The sequence below is a fragment of the Mastomys coucha genome, unplaced genomic scaffold (genome assembly GCF_008632895.1).
Source record: "Mastomys coucha isolate ucsf_1 unplaced genomic scaffold, UCSF_Mcou_1 pScaffold15, whole genome shotgun sequence".
Lineage (NCBI taxonomy): Eukaryota > Metazoa > Chordata > Mammalia > Rodentia > Muridae > Mastomys > Mastomys coucha.
The window spans coordinates 49,155,657-49,173,547 of NW_022196897.1; the positions used below are offsets into that span (position 1 = coordinate 49,155,657).

At 33.6% G+C, this 17,891-nt stretch overlaps 1 protein-coding gene and 1 long non-coding RNA gene across 26 annotated transcripts in view; one reads left to right on the top strand and one right to left on the bottom strand.

The window, feature by feature from the left end:
• Slc4a10 (solute carrier family 4 member 10) overlaps window positions 1-17,891 on the top strand; it is a 432,277-nt gene that overhangs the window by 344,357 nt on the left and 70,029 nt on the right. For 12 of the 22 annotated variants that reach the window (XM_031370397.1, XM_031370402.1, XM_031370408.1 and 9 more), the window contains 5 exons: window positions 1,016-1,107; window positions 2,047-2,136; window positions 7,239-7,396; window positions 10,423-10,510; window positions 15,021-15,167. In XM_031370397.1, coding sequence (XP_031226257.1) covers window positions 1,016-1,107; window positions 2,047-2,136; window positions 7,239-7,396; window positions 10,423-10,510; window positions 15,021-15,167 — 575 coding nt within the window. The remainder of the gene's footprint in view (window positions 1-1,015; window positions 1,108-2,046; window positions 2,137-7,238; window positions 7,397-10,422; window positions 10,511-15,020; window positions 15,168-17,891) is intronic. The other 10 variants (XM_031370416.1, XM_031370411.1, XM_031370418.1 and 7 more) reach the window with 3 other exon arrangements.
• Window positions 1-17,891, bottom strand: part of LOC116090227 — a 34,054-nt gene that overhangs the window by 11,723 nt on the left and 4,440 nt on the right. For all 4 annotated transcript variants that reach the window (XR_004118615.1, XR_004118616.1, XR_004118614.1 and 1 more), the window contains exon 2: window positions 2,675-2,874. This is a non-coding gene — a long non-coding RNA (uncharacterized LOC116090227). The remainder of the gene's footprint in view (window positions 1-2,674; window positions 2,875-17,891) is intronic.

Below are 17,891 nucleotides of genomic sequence, written 5' to 3' on the forward strand. Positions count from 1 at the left end.
AAATCCGCCTGCCTCTGCCTCCCAAGTGCTGGGATTAAAGGCGTGCGCCACCACCGCCCGGCCAGGGAGTAGTTCTTATGTTTGAAATACATGACAGTAAAAGAGGCATTTTGAAGCCACTGAGTTAAAAATTGTATACATTGTCACAGCTTCAGTGTTGAATTGACATTACCCATTTCACAGGGAAAGTAAAATTATGGGCAGAGAGTAGGCTGAGGAAACTAAGCAAACTGGGTTAATTATAATTTATTTCTAACTGTGGCATATTTCAGATGGTCTGTGCATGCAAAGGCTGTTGCATAGTAAATGATGGACTTAATGTCTTCTGGTCATTGTCACACACCCAGCTCTGTGATCTTGCTAACTAATTTTACCTTTCATACAAAGGAGTTATGTATATCATAATTATATTTTCAATAAAATTAATAGAAAACCACTGCAACGCTAGTTTAGTGACCTCTTGCATAAGAGATGAATAGCAGAGCTTATTTAACTGAATAGTTGTAGACACAAAATCACATATATTTCTAATAAGCTCCATTTCTAAATTTTATTATTAAAGAACATAGTGATTTGGATTTTTAAATGTAATAGAACAGAAAAATATTCTGAGCACTTACACAATAGTTATTCTTTTTTATATTGTCAAAAATTCTTCAGTCAGAGCTTGAAAGTTATGTCTTTTTAAAATATATACTATTAGTTTTGATTAATATTTAGAAGTCAATGAACCTTAGGTTATGGTTAAATTTAGTTAAACTTTGTAGGCATCTTTTCTTCCAATACATTAACCATCTAGTATTTTAAATTGATAATTGGCTTAAACGTTCTTGATTGATTTCTCCCATTTCTATCTGTAACTTATAACCTTTGTATGGATATAGTTCCACTTAATTGAATGTTCATGCTTACATCATAAGCTTATTAAAAATCCTACTTTGTTTGGTTAAATTAAAGTTCATATTTCACCCAGTATAAGTAATTATCTGTATTCTGCAATAACAATCTCTTTTAGCAGGTCAGGTTGTTTCTCCTCAGTCTGCTCCAGCATGTGCTGAGAATAAAAATGATGTCAGCAGGGAAAACAGCACTGTAGACTTTAGCAAGGTAAGCTCTTCTCTCTTTCATCTAAGTAAGCTGCTAAATCACTAGTAGAAACTGCTACCTGGTGACACATTTGCATGTCTTTATGTGGTTTCTTACTGAAGCTTGAAATTGTTATAGACAAGTGTCAGGGTTCAGTCTACATGCAGGGCTTTGCCCATTTGAGAAAACAGTTGTGTAAATTTTAAGAATCATCCTTTGGATTCAGCCACTTGGAGTAACACTTGCAGTAGAAAGGACAAGTGAACATCGTAAGAAGCTTAATCTGTTGTTTAAAATATGTGCTAGATTTTCTCCCTCAGAATAATTTTCCTGTAATTTGTAGAAAAACAAGTGATATGATATCAATCTTTACTGTTACTGTATTTGAGGAGTCAGTAAAGGAAACCCTAATAGGTAAAATAGCAGAACTTTGAATAAAAACATATGAAAGGTTTGTTATGGTGAAAGCTACTTATAGTTGTATATGATATAAATGAAATAATTTGTTTGAATTTATAGTAAGAAACTAATGAGTTAGCAGAAATGAAGGGATTTTGGCTAATATATTCCCTACTTTATACACACTACAGTAGCTGTGGCATAGTAACTGTTGAATAGAAACAGAGAGGTTTCAATATTGGTCAAAGATAAGGATGTGGAACAATTTTATCTGTGTAGCTGATAAGGAAGTACTATTTTGATACAGTCCTTAGTACTAACAATAGTGGGAGGAAGTGGAAATGGTCTCCAATCTGAGGAAGTAATCTAAGTAAAAGTTCTGAAAGGATTAATGGTAATCCGCTTCTTAGACCTGTTTTAGATTTTTTAGACCTGTTTTAGCTTTCCAGGGATACTATATACACGAGCTAGACCTAGTTATGTGCATGCTTTCCCTCTGGTGCCTGGAAGAGTCTCTGGGAGCATGATGTAAGAGCTTAAGTCTGTTAATTGTGCGTGCAGGGACTGGGAGGCCAACAAAAGGGGCATACTAGTCCATGTGGGCTGAAACAAAGGCTTGACAAAGGACCTCCACACCAGCAGGAGAGAGAGGTGAGGGTGCTCGAGCTCTGCTTCTAAAGTAGTTCAAAGCTCATTTCACTGTATGAAGGCATGTAATTCAAATATTAAACCCGTTTAAATGTGTTCCATCTGCCACTCTAAGAGTTATATTTTTAAAGCATTACATCATCATTCATCTGCAAGTTATAATAAATCTGTCACAAACTGCCATAAATTTAATTTCTGCTGTTCTTAATTCAAAATAATATCTTAAAAGTGATGACATAAAAAAATTGACTATCTTATAACAATGGAATATTTTACATTTTTTAAGAATGGTGATTTTTACATTATGTAGATCATTATTTAAATAAATTAACTTTAAACTTTAAAATCTCTTATACATTGAATTCTATATTTCCATTTCATCTTGATGTTTTTGTTGACCTATCTTCATGGCCTTCAGAATTGATCATCATTAAAGAGAAATTAAGAACTGCCAATTAAAGACAGTGGTATTATTCCTAGGCCCCTAACAATTAGAACTATATAAATGTGAAAAATAAAATTTCTATCCTTTAATTCTTACCTTCATTGTTGCATTTTTATTTTCTGAGCCATTTAGTGGAGAAGCTTGGGCCAGCCATCTGCATCTCTCTGTATTTTCTCCATAGCATTGTTCATTGGAAAGAACATCTTTTGAGAAAGATCATGCAAACTTGAATGCTAAACGTCTAACATCTGTTACTGTTTCTGGAGAATCTCTCTAAACTGCAGCATTATCATTACCTAAAACAAATAAAATGAATATTTATTGTTCTGTTGTAAAGATTTAATGGTATTAGGGCCTGTTAGAGAACTGAGCATAAAGTAGCTACTAAAAAAAAAAAATGACTACTGTACTAAGATTGGGAATGGTAGTATCAGGACAAATTCCAGACCAGATTTAATGTGTTATTCTCCACTGGATCTTCAGTACCTTCCCCAGTGCTTAACACAGAGTTTTTTTTTGAAGGGATCTGTAAAATTCAAAATAGTTTAAGTGCTTAGTTTTAGAGTAACAAAACAAAACATGAAACATTTATAGTTTTATAACCTGGTAGTACAGAGAATTAGAGTTTAGAAAAAGTTGCTGTGATCCATCACCTTGGAAACAATTCTTACTGCCAGATTTTGAAGGTATGCAAGCTAAGATTTTTTTTAATCTTAATGATTTTAGTTTGGTGGTAGATTTATTAAAATTTAGCTAACCTCCACATTACTGTGTCCATTTCAGTATTTTAAGTCTTGTTATATGGATTATAAATCTCAGTCAAAAATTGAGATATCAAAAAGCTCTTTTTCATTTTATGTAACTTGATCCTATGTTCTATCAACCTTCAAGCTACACAACTTTACTCTATGCAATGATTAGGCCCATTACTTTATTAAATTAAGTAAGGAACTAACATAATCTATTACATCAGATTATATAGCTCAATTATGCCTTCAAAAATTAGGTGCTTCAAGATACTATTTGTTTTTCAAACTACTATGATTTTTTTTTAACATAGTAAAAATGGCTATTGTATGTCAACAGACTCCTTTATTTCAAATTGTTCTAAAGAAGAGTTCCATAATTATCCCCTACCATCTTTTCCATTTTCTCATCATTCTGCTGTACATGAAGCATATTAGGAGTAAGAAACCTTAGTTGTCTCATTTAGACAAAAAAGAAATGAATCTTGTGGAACTTAAAAATGCCACCTGTTGTAGATCCCAGTATGGACACTGTTTGCCTAGAAAGAACCTCTATTATTTGCCTGGCTATCGTTAATAGCCCTAAGATTTGAACTTTATCCTTAAATTTCCATGTCCTTTTCTTTCAGCCTTAAGTGTGTGCCTTGGGCAGGCAGTTCCAGCTCCACTGTGGTCTCTTTCATCTTGTTGCCTAGAGATGTACTATTTTCACTATCATTTTAAGTCCCAAATAGCTAGAATCAGGCATCTTTCCCTTCTTTGCATAACAGTGGGGCCCACAGAGCCTAGAAATATGGTATAAATCCAGAGCTCCCAAAATGTATCTTGACTCTTTCAAGGTTCTCTACAAAGCACTAGAAACTTCCAGGACTTCTCTATTTTTCACTTCAAGAGTTTGAATTCATTAAACGATTTTCTTAAAAATACATTATAACCTAGGCCCTTAAGTAATCTTTTAAGTAGGTATAAATTTATGCAAGATCAAATTTGTTGCTCTTAAATGTAGTTTTCTGTTTTAATAAAAGGTGGAAATGAGATTTTTTTTTTTTTTGTTACAAGGTTTCCCTTTATATTCCTAGCTGTCCTGGAACTCACTCTGTAGACCAGGCTGGCCTTGAACTTAGACATCCACCTGCCTCCGTCCCCCAAGTGCTGGGATTAAAGACATGCGCCATCACTGCCTGGCTGCTAAATGAGATTCTTTATAAACTGTGATCTAATGTTAAGTATAGACTATTCCAGGTATAATTTAATATGAAAATATGAAAGTGATTAATGTATTACAAAATCTAACACCTCAAAATACATATCTCATCCAAGAATAATATAATATAATGAATGCAATATAATTATTAACCACAGATACATGAGTATAAGTTATTAAATTTAAAATGAAAAGATAAACTTGCTGATCTTGAAATCAGATTCTGCATAGCTTTTTTTCTAGGCAGTAGATATCAATTATATATTTAGTTTAATGTACTTTAAAAATCATATATAATGGTCACAGGAGTTTTTTTTTTTTTTTTGAAATTAAACTCTTTCATATGCTTTACAATCCTTGATTCAACCTAATTTCAATTTAAAGCAGTTAATTCTGTTTTTTACAGCTTCTCTGAGGTAAAGATTTTAATAGCAGAGATTTATAGTTGTTGAACAATAAATAAATTTGATAACAGTATTCTAGATGGAATTTATACTTCAAGCATTACCAATAAATTTTATATTAATTACAAATTATATGATTTTATTTTTAAATTAAATTTTAATACATCTATTTATGTGTGTGTTTGTGTGTGTGAACATCTATCATGTGTATGTGAAGGTTAGAGGACAGGATGCAGAGGTCAGTTATCTTCTTACACCATTTGAGTTCTAGGGCTCGAATTCAGATCTTAGACTTGGCAGCAAATGCCTGAGCCATCTCACAGGCCTCTATTTAATTTAAATTTTTACATTGTATTAGTAATATGTCATAGTTTTTCTACTGTTTAATTAAATTATGTATTTCATTTGAGCTTAGAAAATGTCGTAAAGCTTTATTATGGACTTCTCATTGCCCTAAGAGCAGTGAGACGGACTGCTCAAATATGAGGAGTTGGATTAAGATTCCTAGCACCCACATAAATGCCAGGCAGTCTGGGTAGAGTCCCTGTAAACCTCATGTTCAGGAAGCAGAAACAATGGATTTCTGAAGCAAACTGAGCAGGTAGACCAAAGGAACCAGCTGAATGAAACCAGATATATGACTTTTACTTCTGATATTCACACATAGATACACTAACACACATGTAAACATGTGCATTTACCACACACATGCATATTTACAACAACAATGAATATCTCAACTCATATAGAATATAAAAAATCTCTCATCCATTTCCTGGAATCTTTTACAGGCAATTATAGCAAAACTGTAAACATTACTAATTTAAGCATTTTAAGTATACAATAAAAGCCATAAATGAACTTTGCTTATCTATAAAATAAAAGGTTAGATTCTTAAAAAAAAATACATGGCATGTAGTAATCATCACACATACTTCAAGAACTTATACTTGTATATCTGAAGAATACAAATGCTGGAGTTTGTAGCTTATAATATTTGTGAAATATTTTATTTACACATATACTTAATTTCATAAAGGAAATTTTCATTTAAGATAAAATATGACTATACTATTGATGTAATGCTATATTTTTTTAAATTGTGTTATTTTTCAGTATTAGAAATAGTATCTAGAGCTAGCCATATGCTAGGCAACTGTTCTACTATTACAGCTCTATAAAGTACTATATTTAATACTTTTAATAAAATACAGCTACATGTATTGTTTAATTAAGACATATCTTACATATAGTTTAATACATATTTTTAAATAGCTGTACTAATGCCTTAATTTTAGAAATTCTTTTATTTTTGAGATTATAATATAATTATATCAACTTCTGCATTTCCTTCCTTCCTCCAAGCCCTCCAATATACCCCATCTTGCTGCCTTTCAAATTCATATCCTCTTTTGTCATTATTACATGCATATATATATATGTATATTCTTAAATATAAGCATGTCAGTCTGTATAATGTTATTTATGTTCATAAGAGCTACATTTAAACATTTTATTAATTTAAAACTTCTTGGAATAGTATCTTCTAATTTTTAAGACTTCAAGAGAATTAACTGGTCTAAAACATCTTAGCCTCATTTGATACACAGCAGCACTCTCTCTCTCTCTCTCTCTCTCTCTCTCTCTCTCTCTCTCTCTCTCTCTCTCTCTCGTGTCTTCCCACTTTGAGCCTTGTTCCCGATTTCATTAACATAATGTCATAAAAAATTACTAGGGCAGATAAACTCCTAGTCCCCTAAAAACAGTGTTCCATAAAAAGCAACTCAAATGAGTTAGACACAAGAAATAGGCCGTGCAAATTTTACTTTAAAGTCACTGCTTCATTTTCATTGATGCTCCATGCATAAAAATGGTTTGTATTTAAAGACTATTCTCCATGCATTTTTAGACATCACCCTTTAGTCTCAGCATTTCTTCCTTTTAGTGGTCCTCTTTATTTTATATTCATTCATTTAAATCACAGGCATTTCATAGTAGAAATTTACCTATGGATCTGTAGTTATTTAAATGCTATTTTTCTCTATTCTGTTATATCTCAGTTTTATGGAGAATTATGTAAACTGAGGAATTTTTCAGGCCAACTATACTATATGAAGAACATAATATAATCAAATAAAAACAAATATTAAAGCCACATTATACTATAAGGATATACTTATTTTAAAATAGACATATGTTGAATATTTGTTGAATTTGTTACAAATGTATAAAATTCATCTATTATAAAATATTCAATTTATTGACATAATTTATATGGTTAAAATATTTACTTGTGATGCTCTTAGGTTGATCTTCATTTTATGAAAAAGATTCCTCCGGGTGCTGAGGCATCAAACATTTTGGTAGGAGAACTGGAGTTCCTAGACAGAACTGTGGTTGCCTTTGTCAGGTTGTCGCCAGCTGTCTTGCTCCAAGGACTGGCTGAAGTTCCAATCCCAAGCAGGTAAAATTATTCAAGCATTTTTCATGTTTATTGAATTATTTATTTTAGGCAATAGTAATATTTTAATACAATTTTCTGATAGATACTTGACTAGAAATGAGTGCATTACCCATAAACCTACTGTTTTTTTTTTCTTTATAAGCATGGGGAGTGCTTTTACAAATAGTCTATCCTTCCTCATCCTTCTGAAAATTCATACTTCATTTTAGACTTGCTCTTCATCTGTACAGGTCAATTTTATAGTTTTTCAAAGATTATATTGAACTATGTGTTCAAGAAAGAGGATCTTATATATGTGTAGTCCCAACCAAGAGGATCATGAATTCTAGGGATTGGCTTTGTTTGATTAGGCCTTCAATTTGTGGGAATAGCTTATGTGGGATCAAATGTTTCATGCTTCAGCCCTAGGAGAGTTGTTCTTTATATTCCCCGGATCTGAAGAATTGCTGGTAGTCAATAATATGATGAAAGTGGTTAATTCAAGTTAAAAGATTCATTTGTTTATCTGAACTTTTTCTATTTAATTATGCACCAAAACTAATAGGTAATGGTAATATAAGCTAAGCTCTATTATTACTGATTCATGTTTTAGAGATATAAGGGTGCTTGTGAATAAAACTGAGAAAAGGAAACAAAAAATAGGATATTGACTTTGTCATGTTCAGTTGTTACTGCTTTATCTGGGAAGTGCCCTTTCTCTCTTGCTGCCATTTAAGCTGATATTATGTACATCCGACTGTCTAACCACAGCAAAGCCTGTCTGCTAAGGGACATTGACAGAGTTGAGAAGTGCAGCTGCTCTGTCAAGTGGGTTTAGAAAATAATTTTCTTCTATGAATCTTTGACTATAACTCAAAACACAATACATGTCATACCACAGTTTGGTTACAAATAGTTATCCAGGAAATAATAAATAGCAGAGGTAGGAGAAGCCTCATTCTGTAAGGACCCTTTTAACTAGAGTGACATTCAGTTGTAGCACCTGTCTGCATTGATCTGAGTGAGAAATCTAGTTGCCATTAAGGTTATAGAAGTAAATTTCTATTTATCCCATTTGAAGATTACTGATATACATACCAACTTTTAATTAAAACTGGGAAGATAAATTGAGTATACTAAAAGAATATAATTGTGTGGATAAGGATATATATTTCTACATGTAAACTACAGGCTATGAAGAGTGTCTAGAAATCTGGGATTCTGATTCCATGTGTCAGGTTTACTAATTGCAGAGATACCTTAGTAGTATAAAATTCTCATTCAGTTGGATACTCCCATCTCACCACTAACAAAGGTGTTTGGATACACATAAGTAAATGCAGTCTGCTTATCACACTCATAGTTTCTGTTTTTCAAAAAAAAAAAAGAAAAGAAAAGAAAAGAAAATTCTGAGGAGTAGACTATAGCCATGATAAGGTTATACGCCCTCACTATGAAAAGTCTCAGGCTTAGGTGACCTCATTCATACTGATTCAGCAAAATATGAGTAGAGACAATGAAGAGAAATTTAGGACACTATACAGTCACTGTATAGAGAGAGATTCCAAAGACCAGGCTATTTATTTAGGAAAGGTGAAAAAGAAAGGAGATTAGAATAAAGAAAAAGAAAAACCATCTGTGACCCCCAATTATCCTTTTTATGAAGTAAAAAGGCATAAAATGATTATAAAGGCAACATACAATAAATGTCAGAGAATATGTTTTAGGGCTTTATAAATAGTGCATACAGTAGAAACTTTAAAATAGGAAGATATGCTAGGCAGTGGTGGCGCTCGCCTTTAATCCCAGCACTTGGGAGGCAAGGCAGGTAGATTTCTGAGTTCAAGGCCAACCTGGTCTACAGAGTGTACAGAGTGAGTTCCAGGACAGCCAGGGCTACACAGAGAAACCCTGTCTCGAAAAACAAACAAACAAAAAATCAAGATATACACAGGTTAGAAAATTTTCAGAAGTATTGTAGTTGATAAAACCATCACATTCAACTATTCCTGTTTTTTTTTATATATTACACATATGCACACACACATATGAACACAGGCACACACATACACACGCTAATATACATACATATGTACATTCCACACACAAGAAACACCACTTGCACATTTACACATAAACACACATGCACACACACCCCAAACACAGACACAATCACTCACACAAACACATACATGCACACTCACATGAACACATAGGCACACATGCACAAATATACACATGCACACACTCACATGCACATACACACAGTTACAGACACAGACATACACACATACACACTGAGAGCAGAATTTGATGGGTTCAATTATAACTGATAGAAAACTAATGTCATATATGACCTCTAGGGTTGTATAATATATGCTTCATATAAAACATATGTAATTACTAACATTTACAGCTAAAGAAAATGTAGAATTATATTATATCAAACTGTACTAGTAGAGTTATCCTTAGTAATGTAAACCATTGATAAATGAATACCACCAGAATACTATGGCAACTTAAATAGAACACTTTAATTTTCATACTTTTTGCTTATGCCTAACTCATTTTTAAACTTTTGTCTTCTGCCTAACTAATTTTTAGGTCCCAGCAGTTTTTATGTTCAATAAAAATGTATGTACAGTGACTAGATGTTAATAATGTGTTCTCTCTTACTGTATAATACTATATTGCCTTTTTTACTCTTGGTCTTCATCTTATGTACTAGTGAACATTTCTGCTTCCTATTTAGAGAGATTTAATTTTTCTATCATCCTCTTCTAAAGACTTATAATCTTTAAAATTTCTGGTCACAAATTCATAGGCTATATAGACAGCTAGAAACAGAAGTCCTAGTGTTACACACAAACCAGCATCCCAGTGCTTGAGGATATTGTACTGAAGTCTCAATCATAAAACATAATGAACTATAAAAAAAGTTTTACATTAAAATCCTTGTTTTGACTAATTCCTTTGAGAAGAGAGGTTCTGTTCTAAGGGGGTTATTGTTACATTTCTACCTTGAATTTTTTTCTTCTTAATTACAGATTTCTGTTCATTCTTCTGGGACCCCTGGGAAAGGGTCAACAGTACCATGAGATTGGCAGATCGATTGCAACCTTAATGACTGATGAGGTATTTATTCATGTTCCTAAGGAATAGTTCCTTCACAAGGTACACCTAAATTTGGAGGTCTATTTCATAACAGTTTTTGTGGGAATTATATTTCTATGTATTGAATCCCATTTTCCCACGTTTTCACTACCAACTTTCCTTGAGAAAAATTTGTTTGCATAAATTAAAACCAGGAATAATAATTTTTGAGAATTTACATGTAAAAACCATTAAGCATTTATAATAGTTATTTTTCCATAGTACATATGCCAGCATTATAAACATTGCTTATATGTTAATAGCACTGAAAATTTGTTTGTGGTATAACTACTTTGCTATCTAAATAAAAAATAGTAGTTAAATATATAGATTACATAACACCAAAAAGCTGGGCAAAGTCTGTAAGCCCTCTAGAGTTGCCTGACACACACACACACACACACACACACACACACACACACACACACACACACACAGATGTCCCTAACCTTGGAATCTTTAACCTATTAGTGGAGATGTAGATGAATTTTAAGAGGTTGCTGATCTCTATTATATAAATATATTTCTTTGTTAAAATAAAAAAATAAAAACCATAGATATATTTTGTACTTTAAAAAAACTGTCATTAGCTTCTCAAAGAGATATAATCTCAAAAGTGTAAGATCTTAAAAATCAGAATCCATGACACCTTTAATAGTGTGTAGCTGACTAAACAAGATATGAACAAGAACACCATCAATAAATGTGTTAACATGAAAGAGAGTAATCTCAGGGGTGCTCTCCCTCTATTCCTTGACAAAGAACTACAGGCAGCTAAGGACTGCTAAGAGAGATGTAAGGGGAGGAGGGAGGGAGGTGAGAAATGAACAGAGACAGAAAGAGATAGAGACAGAGAGACAGAGACAGAGAGAGACAGAAACAGGAGAAAGACACACGGAGAGAAAGACAGTCTTCCTAAGAGCTGACCTTGGCTAGCCAATGCCAAATGGCCATCCCTGAAAATATGCATACATGCAACACTAAATGAACTCAGCAGGTTGTATTAATATATATACTCACATACATGTAGCAATAATAATCTTTATAAAGAGGCCTTGAATTTGAGAGGAAGCATGTGGAAAGAGTTGGAGGAGGAGATGGAGGATTGTTAATTTATTCAAGTATTTATTAGATATGAATTACATATTAGCACTTATGGTAGATAAATATATGGACAAAAGCTTTTTCTTTTCATTAACCCCAGTTATTGAAAGACAAAGGACCATTGAAGCTAAATATACAGTACATGGAAATAAGTGTTACAGAAGAAATCACAAGAGCAGTGGAGGGAGATAGAGGTGGCATGAATAGCTTTTAAGTTATAGAGAGGACTTTTGATCCAAAAATGAACAAAGTAAAGGTTTGGGATAGGAACATTCCTATATCACTCGGATCCTTTAGAACAAAAAATCACTTAGGAGGAATGATGCCAGAGGCAATGGTTCAGTTGTCAAGGGAACTGGTATATAACCAAGACCTTAGACTGACTCGGGAAACAAGTAGAAGAGTTTGTGTGAACTCCAAAATCATCCTTAACTCTTCTTCCTCATTTCGCACCCACATTCCATCCATAAGTGAACCTTTCAGACTCAGGCACTATGTACAGAATCCAGCAGTGTCTCACATTCCACATGGCTGTGTCTCTGTTTTTCCCATAATCTAGCTTTTGCTGTTATCACAGGGTCCCCACCATTGCAAATTATCTTTCTGCCTTTCTCTGTTTCATTTTGCTAGTAATACAATGGTTAGAGAAGTCCTTCTTCTGCTCAAAACCCTCAAATGACCTCCTGTCTCATTCAGAGTCAGCATTTACAATGAGCTATCGAGTTCTTTGATGTCGTTCCTTCTCCTCAGCTGTCATCTCCTGCTTACATCCCAGGAATTTGCCCCTTGCTGTTTTCAAACATGGCATTCATGCTCTACATTTGCAGGTCCCTTAGTCTGGAATGGTTTTGTTCCTGAAAGCAGTAAGGCTTGGATTCATAAGGTCTGCTAAAAAACATAATCACCACAGGCTCCTCAGTTACTGCATTAAAAGCAGCATCCCTTCACTTTCGTGACATACCTTGTCTATAGTGCTTTCTACTGTCCACCAAATGTATAATTGCTTATGTTTCTCTTCTCTCCCATCACACTAGAGTGTCAGCTTCACTAAGGTGTGTGTTTTATTGGGTTTGTTTTCTTTCCTATATCCATCTAAATTATTTGGCATACATTTATTGAAGAAATGTTCAGAGCTCATTTTAACAGGTAAAATAGACATTAAACAACTAACTATGTAATTATAATTAGTTCTTGGAAATAGTGGCAATGACAAAAATGGTAAGGACAGGTTCTGGGAGAATATTGAAGCATCTACTCTTACTTGGGAGAGAGCCTAGGAAGTTGTTGTGAGAATGCCAGGTTAGCATGTAAAGTTCACAGAGAAGAGTTTAAAGAACACGGATGACTGGGGAAATTGGTGATGGAAAAGCGATAGTAAATCTGTTTATAATTTAAAACCAAGTAGATTGTGGTGTGTATCTTCAGGGTTCTTTAAAACAATAGGAAGTTGGCAGCTCTGGGTAAATTGACTTTCTTTTCTGTTGAAGGCAGGACATAGAATCATGTGATCTCCAGAAGCAGGTTTTTTTTTTTTCATTAAATGATATCACATCAAGAAAGATTTTAAGAGAGTTCCTAATAGTAGGAAAAATAAAGTTAATTAAGGGAAGTTACAATTCTTTAAATTGTTTTTAAAAATTTTCAATTAAACTGCAATTACATCATTTAGTCCAATTCCCCTTTCTCTCTCCAACTCCTCTTTCTATCAAATTCATGGCTTCTTCCTTAGTTGTTACTGTTACATATGTATAAATACCTAAGTTTCTGACTACAACCTTCTGAGTTCATTTAGTGTTACTTGTGTGTATATGATTCAGGGCTGATCTCTTAATATTGGATAACCAATTAGTGGGCTCATGCCTGGGGAGGACATTTTCTTTTATTTTCAGCATTTGTTGGTTGCCATGGTTACATGTCTATGGGTGGGATCCTGTAAGATGTAAGATATCCCATCAAGATTAGCTGTCTATTGGTGTTCTTCATGTCTTATTGAGGTACTTTGTATGAAACTTTTTTGTCATTTCTAGAAGACAGCAATGGAACCTTTATATCAGCTTGTGGAGGAAAAAAATGTCTTGCCAAAAGTTTGGGTTATTTGGGGATTCCCATGGGACTCCTTTTGGCCAACAAATCAATTAGATATAACCCAATCCCAGGATTGGAGGCTTCATTTTGTGACAAGAGATGCCCACTTGGGGGCTCTGCCTTACTGGTAATTTCGTTTAGATCACCTTCATATATGTGTATATATGACCAAGAGTGCTAGAGCTGGTCTCCAGGTAGATAGATTGCCATCTTCCCAAATAATCACTGCACTAACTTCCATGGTCCCTGTACAAGTTTACTTTCCCACTTCAGTGGAGGAGTGTTCTCCTTTCTCCACATCCTTTCCAGCAAGAGCTGTCTTTTAGTTATTGATTGTAACCATTCTGACAAGTGTAAGATGGAATCTCAAAGAACTTTTAATTTCCATTTCCTCAATGGCTAAGGACGCTGAATATTTCCTTAAGTGTTTCTTCAGCCATTTGAGTTTTCTCTGTTGAGGATTCTGTTTGAATCTTTACTCCAGTTTTAAATTGGGTTATCCAGTTTTGATATCCAGTTTTTTGAGCTTTTTATATATTTTTGGGTATTAGCCCTCTATAAGATGCAGAGGTGGTGAAAATCTTATCCAATTCTGTAGGCTGTCACTTTGTCTGATTATAGAAGCTTTTCAGTTTCATGAAGGCCCATTTATTAACTTTGATCTTAGTGCTTATGTTAATGGTGTTTTGTTCAGAAATTCTTTTCCTGTGTTAACGAGTTCAAGGCTATTATCCACTTTTTCTTCCATCAGTTTCAGTGTATCTTGTTTTATGTCAAGGCCTTTAATCCATTTGGAGTTGAGTGCATGGTGAGAATCTATTTGGATTCTTCTACATACAGCCATGCAGTTTGACCAGCACCATTGGTTGAAGATGCTATCTTTCCCCCCAGTGTGTACTTATAGATTCTTTATACTAAAAATAAACACATATTCGCAGGTGTGTGGATTTATGTCTGCACCTTCAATTTTATTCCATTAATTGACATGTCTGTTTATGTGCCAGTACCATGTTGTTTTTATTATGATGGTTCTGTAGTACAACTTGAAATCAGAATGGATGATGATACTTCCTACAGTTCTTTGATTAGTCAGGATTATTTTAGGTTAGCTGGGGTCTTTTGTATTTCCTATATGAAGCTGAAGTTTTCCTTTCAAGATCTGTGAAGAATTCTGTTGTAGTTTTGATGGCGATTGCATTGAATCTGTATTTTGTTTTTGGTATGATGGCCGGTTTTATTATATTAACTCTACCAGTCCTTTTCATAGCTTATTAAAAATATGCCACTGTCTTTTCTTCCGTAGGTGTTTCATGATGTTGCTTACAAAGCAAAAGACCGCAATGACTTGGTTTCAGGCATTGATGAGTTTCTGGATCAGGTTACAGTTCTTCCTCCTGGAGAATGGGACCCAAGCATACGAATAGAACCTCCCAAAAATGTCCCTTCCCAGGTGGGTATGTTTGAAAACACTCTTGACAACTCGAACAGTTTGTTTTTCTTTAAATCCATGCCCCTAAAATAAGGCAATGTACCATAAAGTATCAAATAATTTTATTTATTCCAATAAAGGAAAAGCAGTAATTTAGAAAATGTTCTTGATACAACCTAATGTAGTGAGAAATTTGGCATTTTGATGATGAACCACTAAGTAGGTTTCATGTGTCTGTAAATATTTCAGGACCAACACAAAAGATATTAAATTTCGTAAGAGCATAAAATATGGCCTGAGATAAATACCATTATTTTCACTGTTCTGAAAGTTGACAAGGATTTGGGAAAACTCAAAGGAGGATTAATTGTGTTTTGTAAAATCTTCCTATTACTTATAATCACAGTGCAACTGCGAAAAGTTTTTCATCCCGACTTTTATATTTCTATCTTTTTATGCATGGTATTCATTTTTGTAAATATTCTGCAAATGAAAATCAAGTGCATATTTTACTTATATTACAGAAAGAATAAAGAGAATTGTTAATTCTTAGGGCATTTTCTTATCTCAGGCGTGGCTGTTGAAAATGGTGGCCAAATGTCTGCAAAGCCCTCTCTTCATATTGCCTCTCAATTCCTCTGGATTCTCCCTCCAACATTCTTCCAGTTGGTGCCTTTGGACCCACAAAGTCCAGCCTTGTCTCACTCTGGTGTTCTGACAGAAGTGAGAGGAGGGCCTACTGACCCAACCCTGTAGTTATACTTTCAAGTCTGTTAGAAGTGGGCAAACTGGCAAGTATATTACTAAACCATGAGTATGTAAGGCCATGCCAACTCCTTAAAAGTATAATATTAATATTTCAGGCCTGTGTTTTTATTTTGAAGTCTTTTTACCAATATTAAAATCTATTTACTGTCTTAACAATTACCATTTTGTAGATAATGTAACTGAAACCATACAGCTTAAGATCCTCTACTACTAAAGTAAAAGCCATGGCACAGAAAGTGATTATAAATGCTTTTTCATGTCTCTACTCAAACATGTCTGCACTTAATGGCATTACAAATGGTAACATAATGATTTTTAAAGTAAGATGGATAAGCCTCTTATTAATGGCATTTGGATAAATTGAGTGAAAATATTAACATATTGAGAGTAAGAGTTTATAATTCTTCAAACATTAAATTATTTTAAATGTATTCTGGTTTTGAAGAATGTTTTGAGTGAAGGTGAATGAGGGAAATCTGTATATTTTATTTCTTAGGAAATAATAAGAATTAGCAAATTCCAGGTATTAGGAGATGATAATACAAATAACATTGAATTAGGAGTTATATTATCTAGGTTCTGCCCTTGTGGATTTGTCTGACTATGAATGAATACTTTATTCTCCCAGTTTTGATGCTTTGTTTCAGAACTGCTCAACAGAATTGGTCCAGTAAAGGAAGCATTTTATAGTGATAATCTCTAATCACTAAACTACTGTTAAATGCTAGTAATGTGGCTACTGCAATTAACAAATGTATTTTTTATTTTAATTTACTTGAATTTGTGTGGACACGTGGTTAAAGCCTATTATATTAGATAACAAGATATTATACAATGAGTATGAATTTAGATGTATACTGTATACTTCATTATAATATTAATATTTTAAAACTCCATACTACATTTAAATGCTAGATAATATGAGCTATGTTTTCTTTTATTAAGGTACCAAAATGAATTAGTTTATATTTAAGCACCTTGAAATCACCCTCATTTAAGTAATATTATCCTCGTGAAATATTTTTGTGGTTTTTATTCATTTTGAAATGTACAGATGACAGCATTTTTAATGTATTTTCTTTTCATTACAAAAAAGAACAACCTTTCATCTCAAGTAATGTGCCTGAAATTCTCCTTTAAGCTCTTATGTCAGTCATTGCAATCACTGTCTTATATGTTCCTTCCTCTTCTTTGCTCTTTTCATGTATTGTGCTTGGTTGTCAAAAGCTCAGCTCTATAAGCACCCTACTTTTTGCTGTTTGGCACACTGTAATTGCCAAAGCAGAAGAGAAGAGTGTGGCTTTATCGACTAGCTTCCCATCATTTAATGACCACATAGCCCAAGTGAACCCTCAATGTTCCACGTTCACTATCACTTCATTCCCAAGCCCAGCCATTGTTTTCTCACCCTTGCACTCTTCTCAACATTTCAGCATAATCTTTGTGGTCCTTGCTGCTATGTGTTTATTGTTCCTCCATTTCATTAAAAAACAAACAAACAAAAAAAAAAAACTCAAACAAACCCCTTGAGACCAGTCTTTCCTACATCACTTGTGATGACAGTAAGCATTCCAGTTTTGCATCAGATCCCAGCTCCATAAATATACTCGAGGGCTTTGCTCTGCCAAACATCATTACATCAGCCCTTCCTCCTGTGTTGTATCACTGTCATCAAGTATTGTTAAGTCATAAATTTTTACAAAGTAACTGCTTTGTTATCATTACTATTGTCAGTTACTTACACATTTTTCCTTTCATGTGCAATATTATAAAGGAGTTCTCTATAATATATATCTCCACTACCTTTTCTACATTTCTCTATACATACCTGTATCAATTGGCATCACCCTTTACTTCAATAAACCAATTATTACCACCAGTGTCATCCACAGTGATAAAACTGCAGCACCTTTTTTTTTATTTTTTTTATTTTAGATATTTTCTTTATTTACATGCGAATTTCTCCTTTCCCAGTTT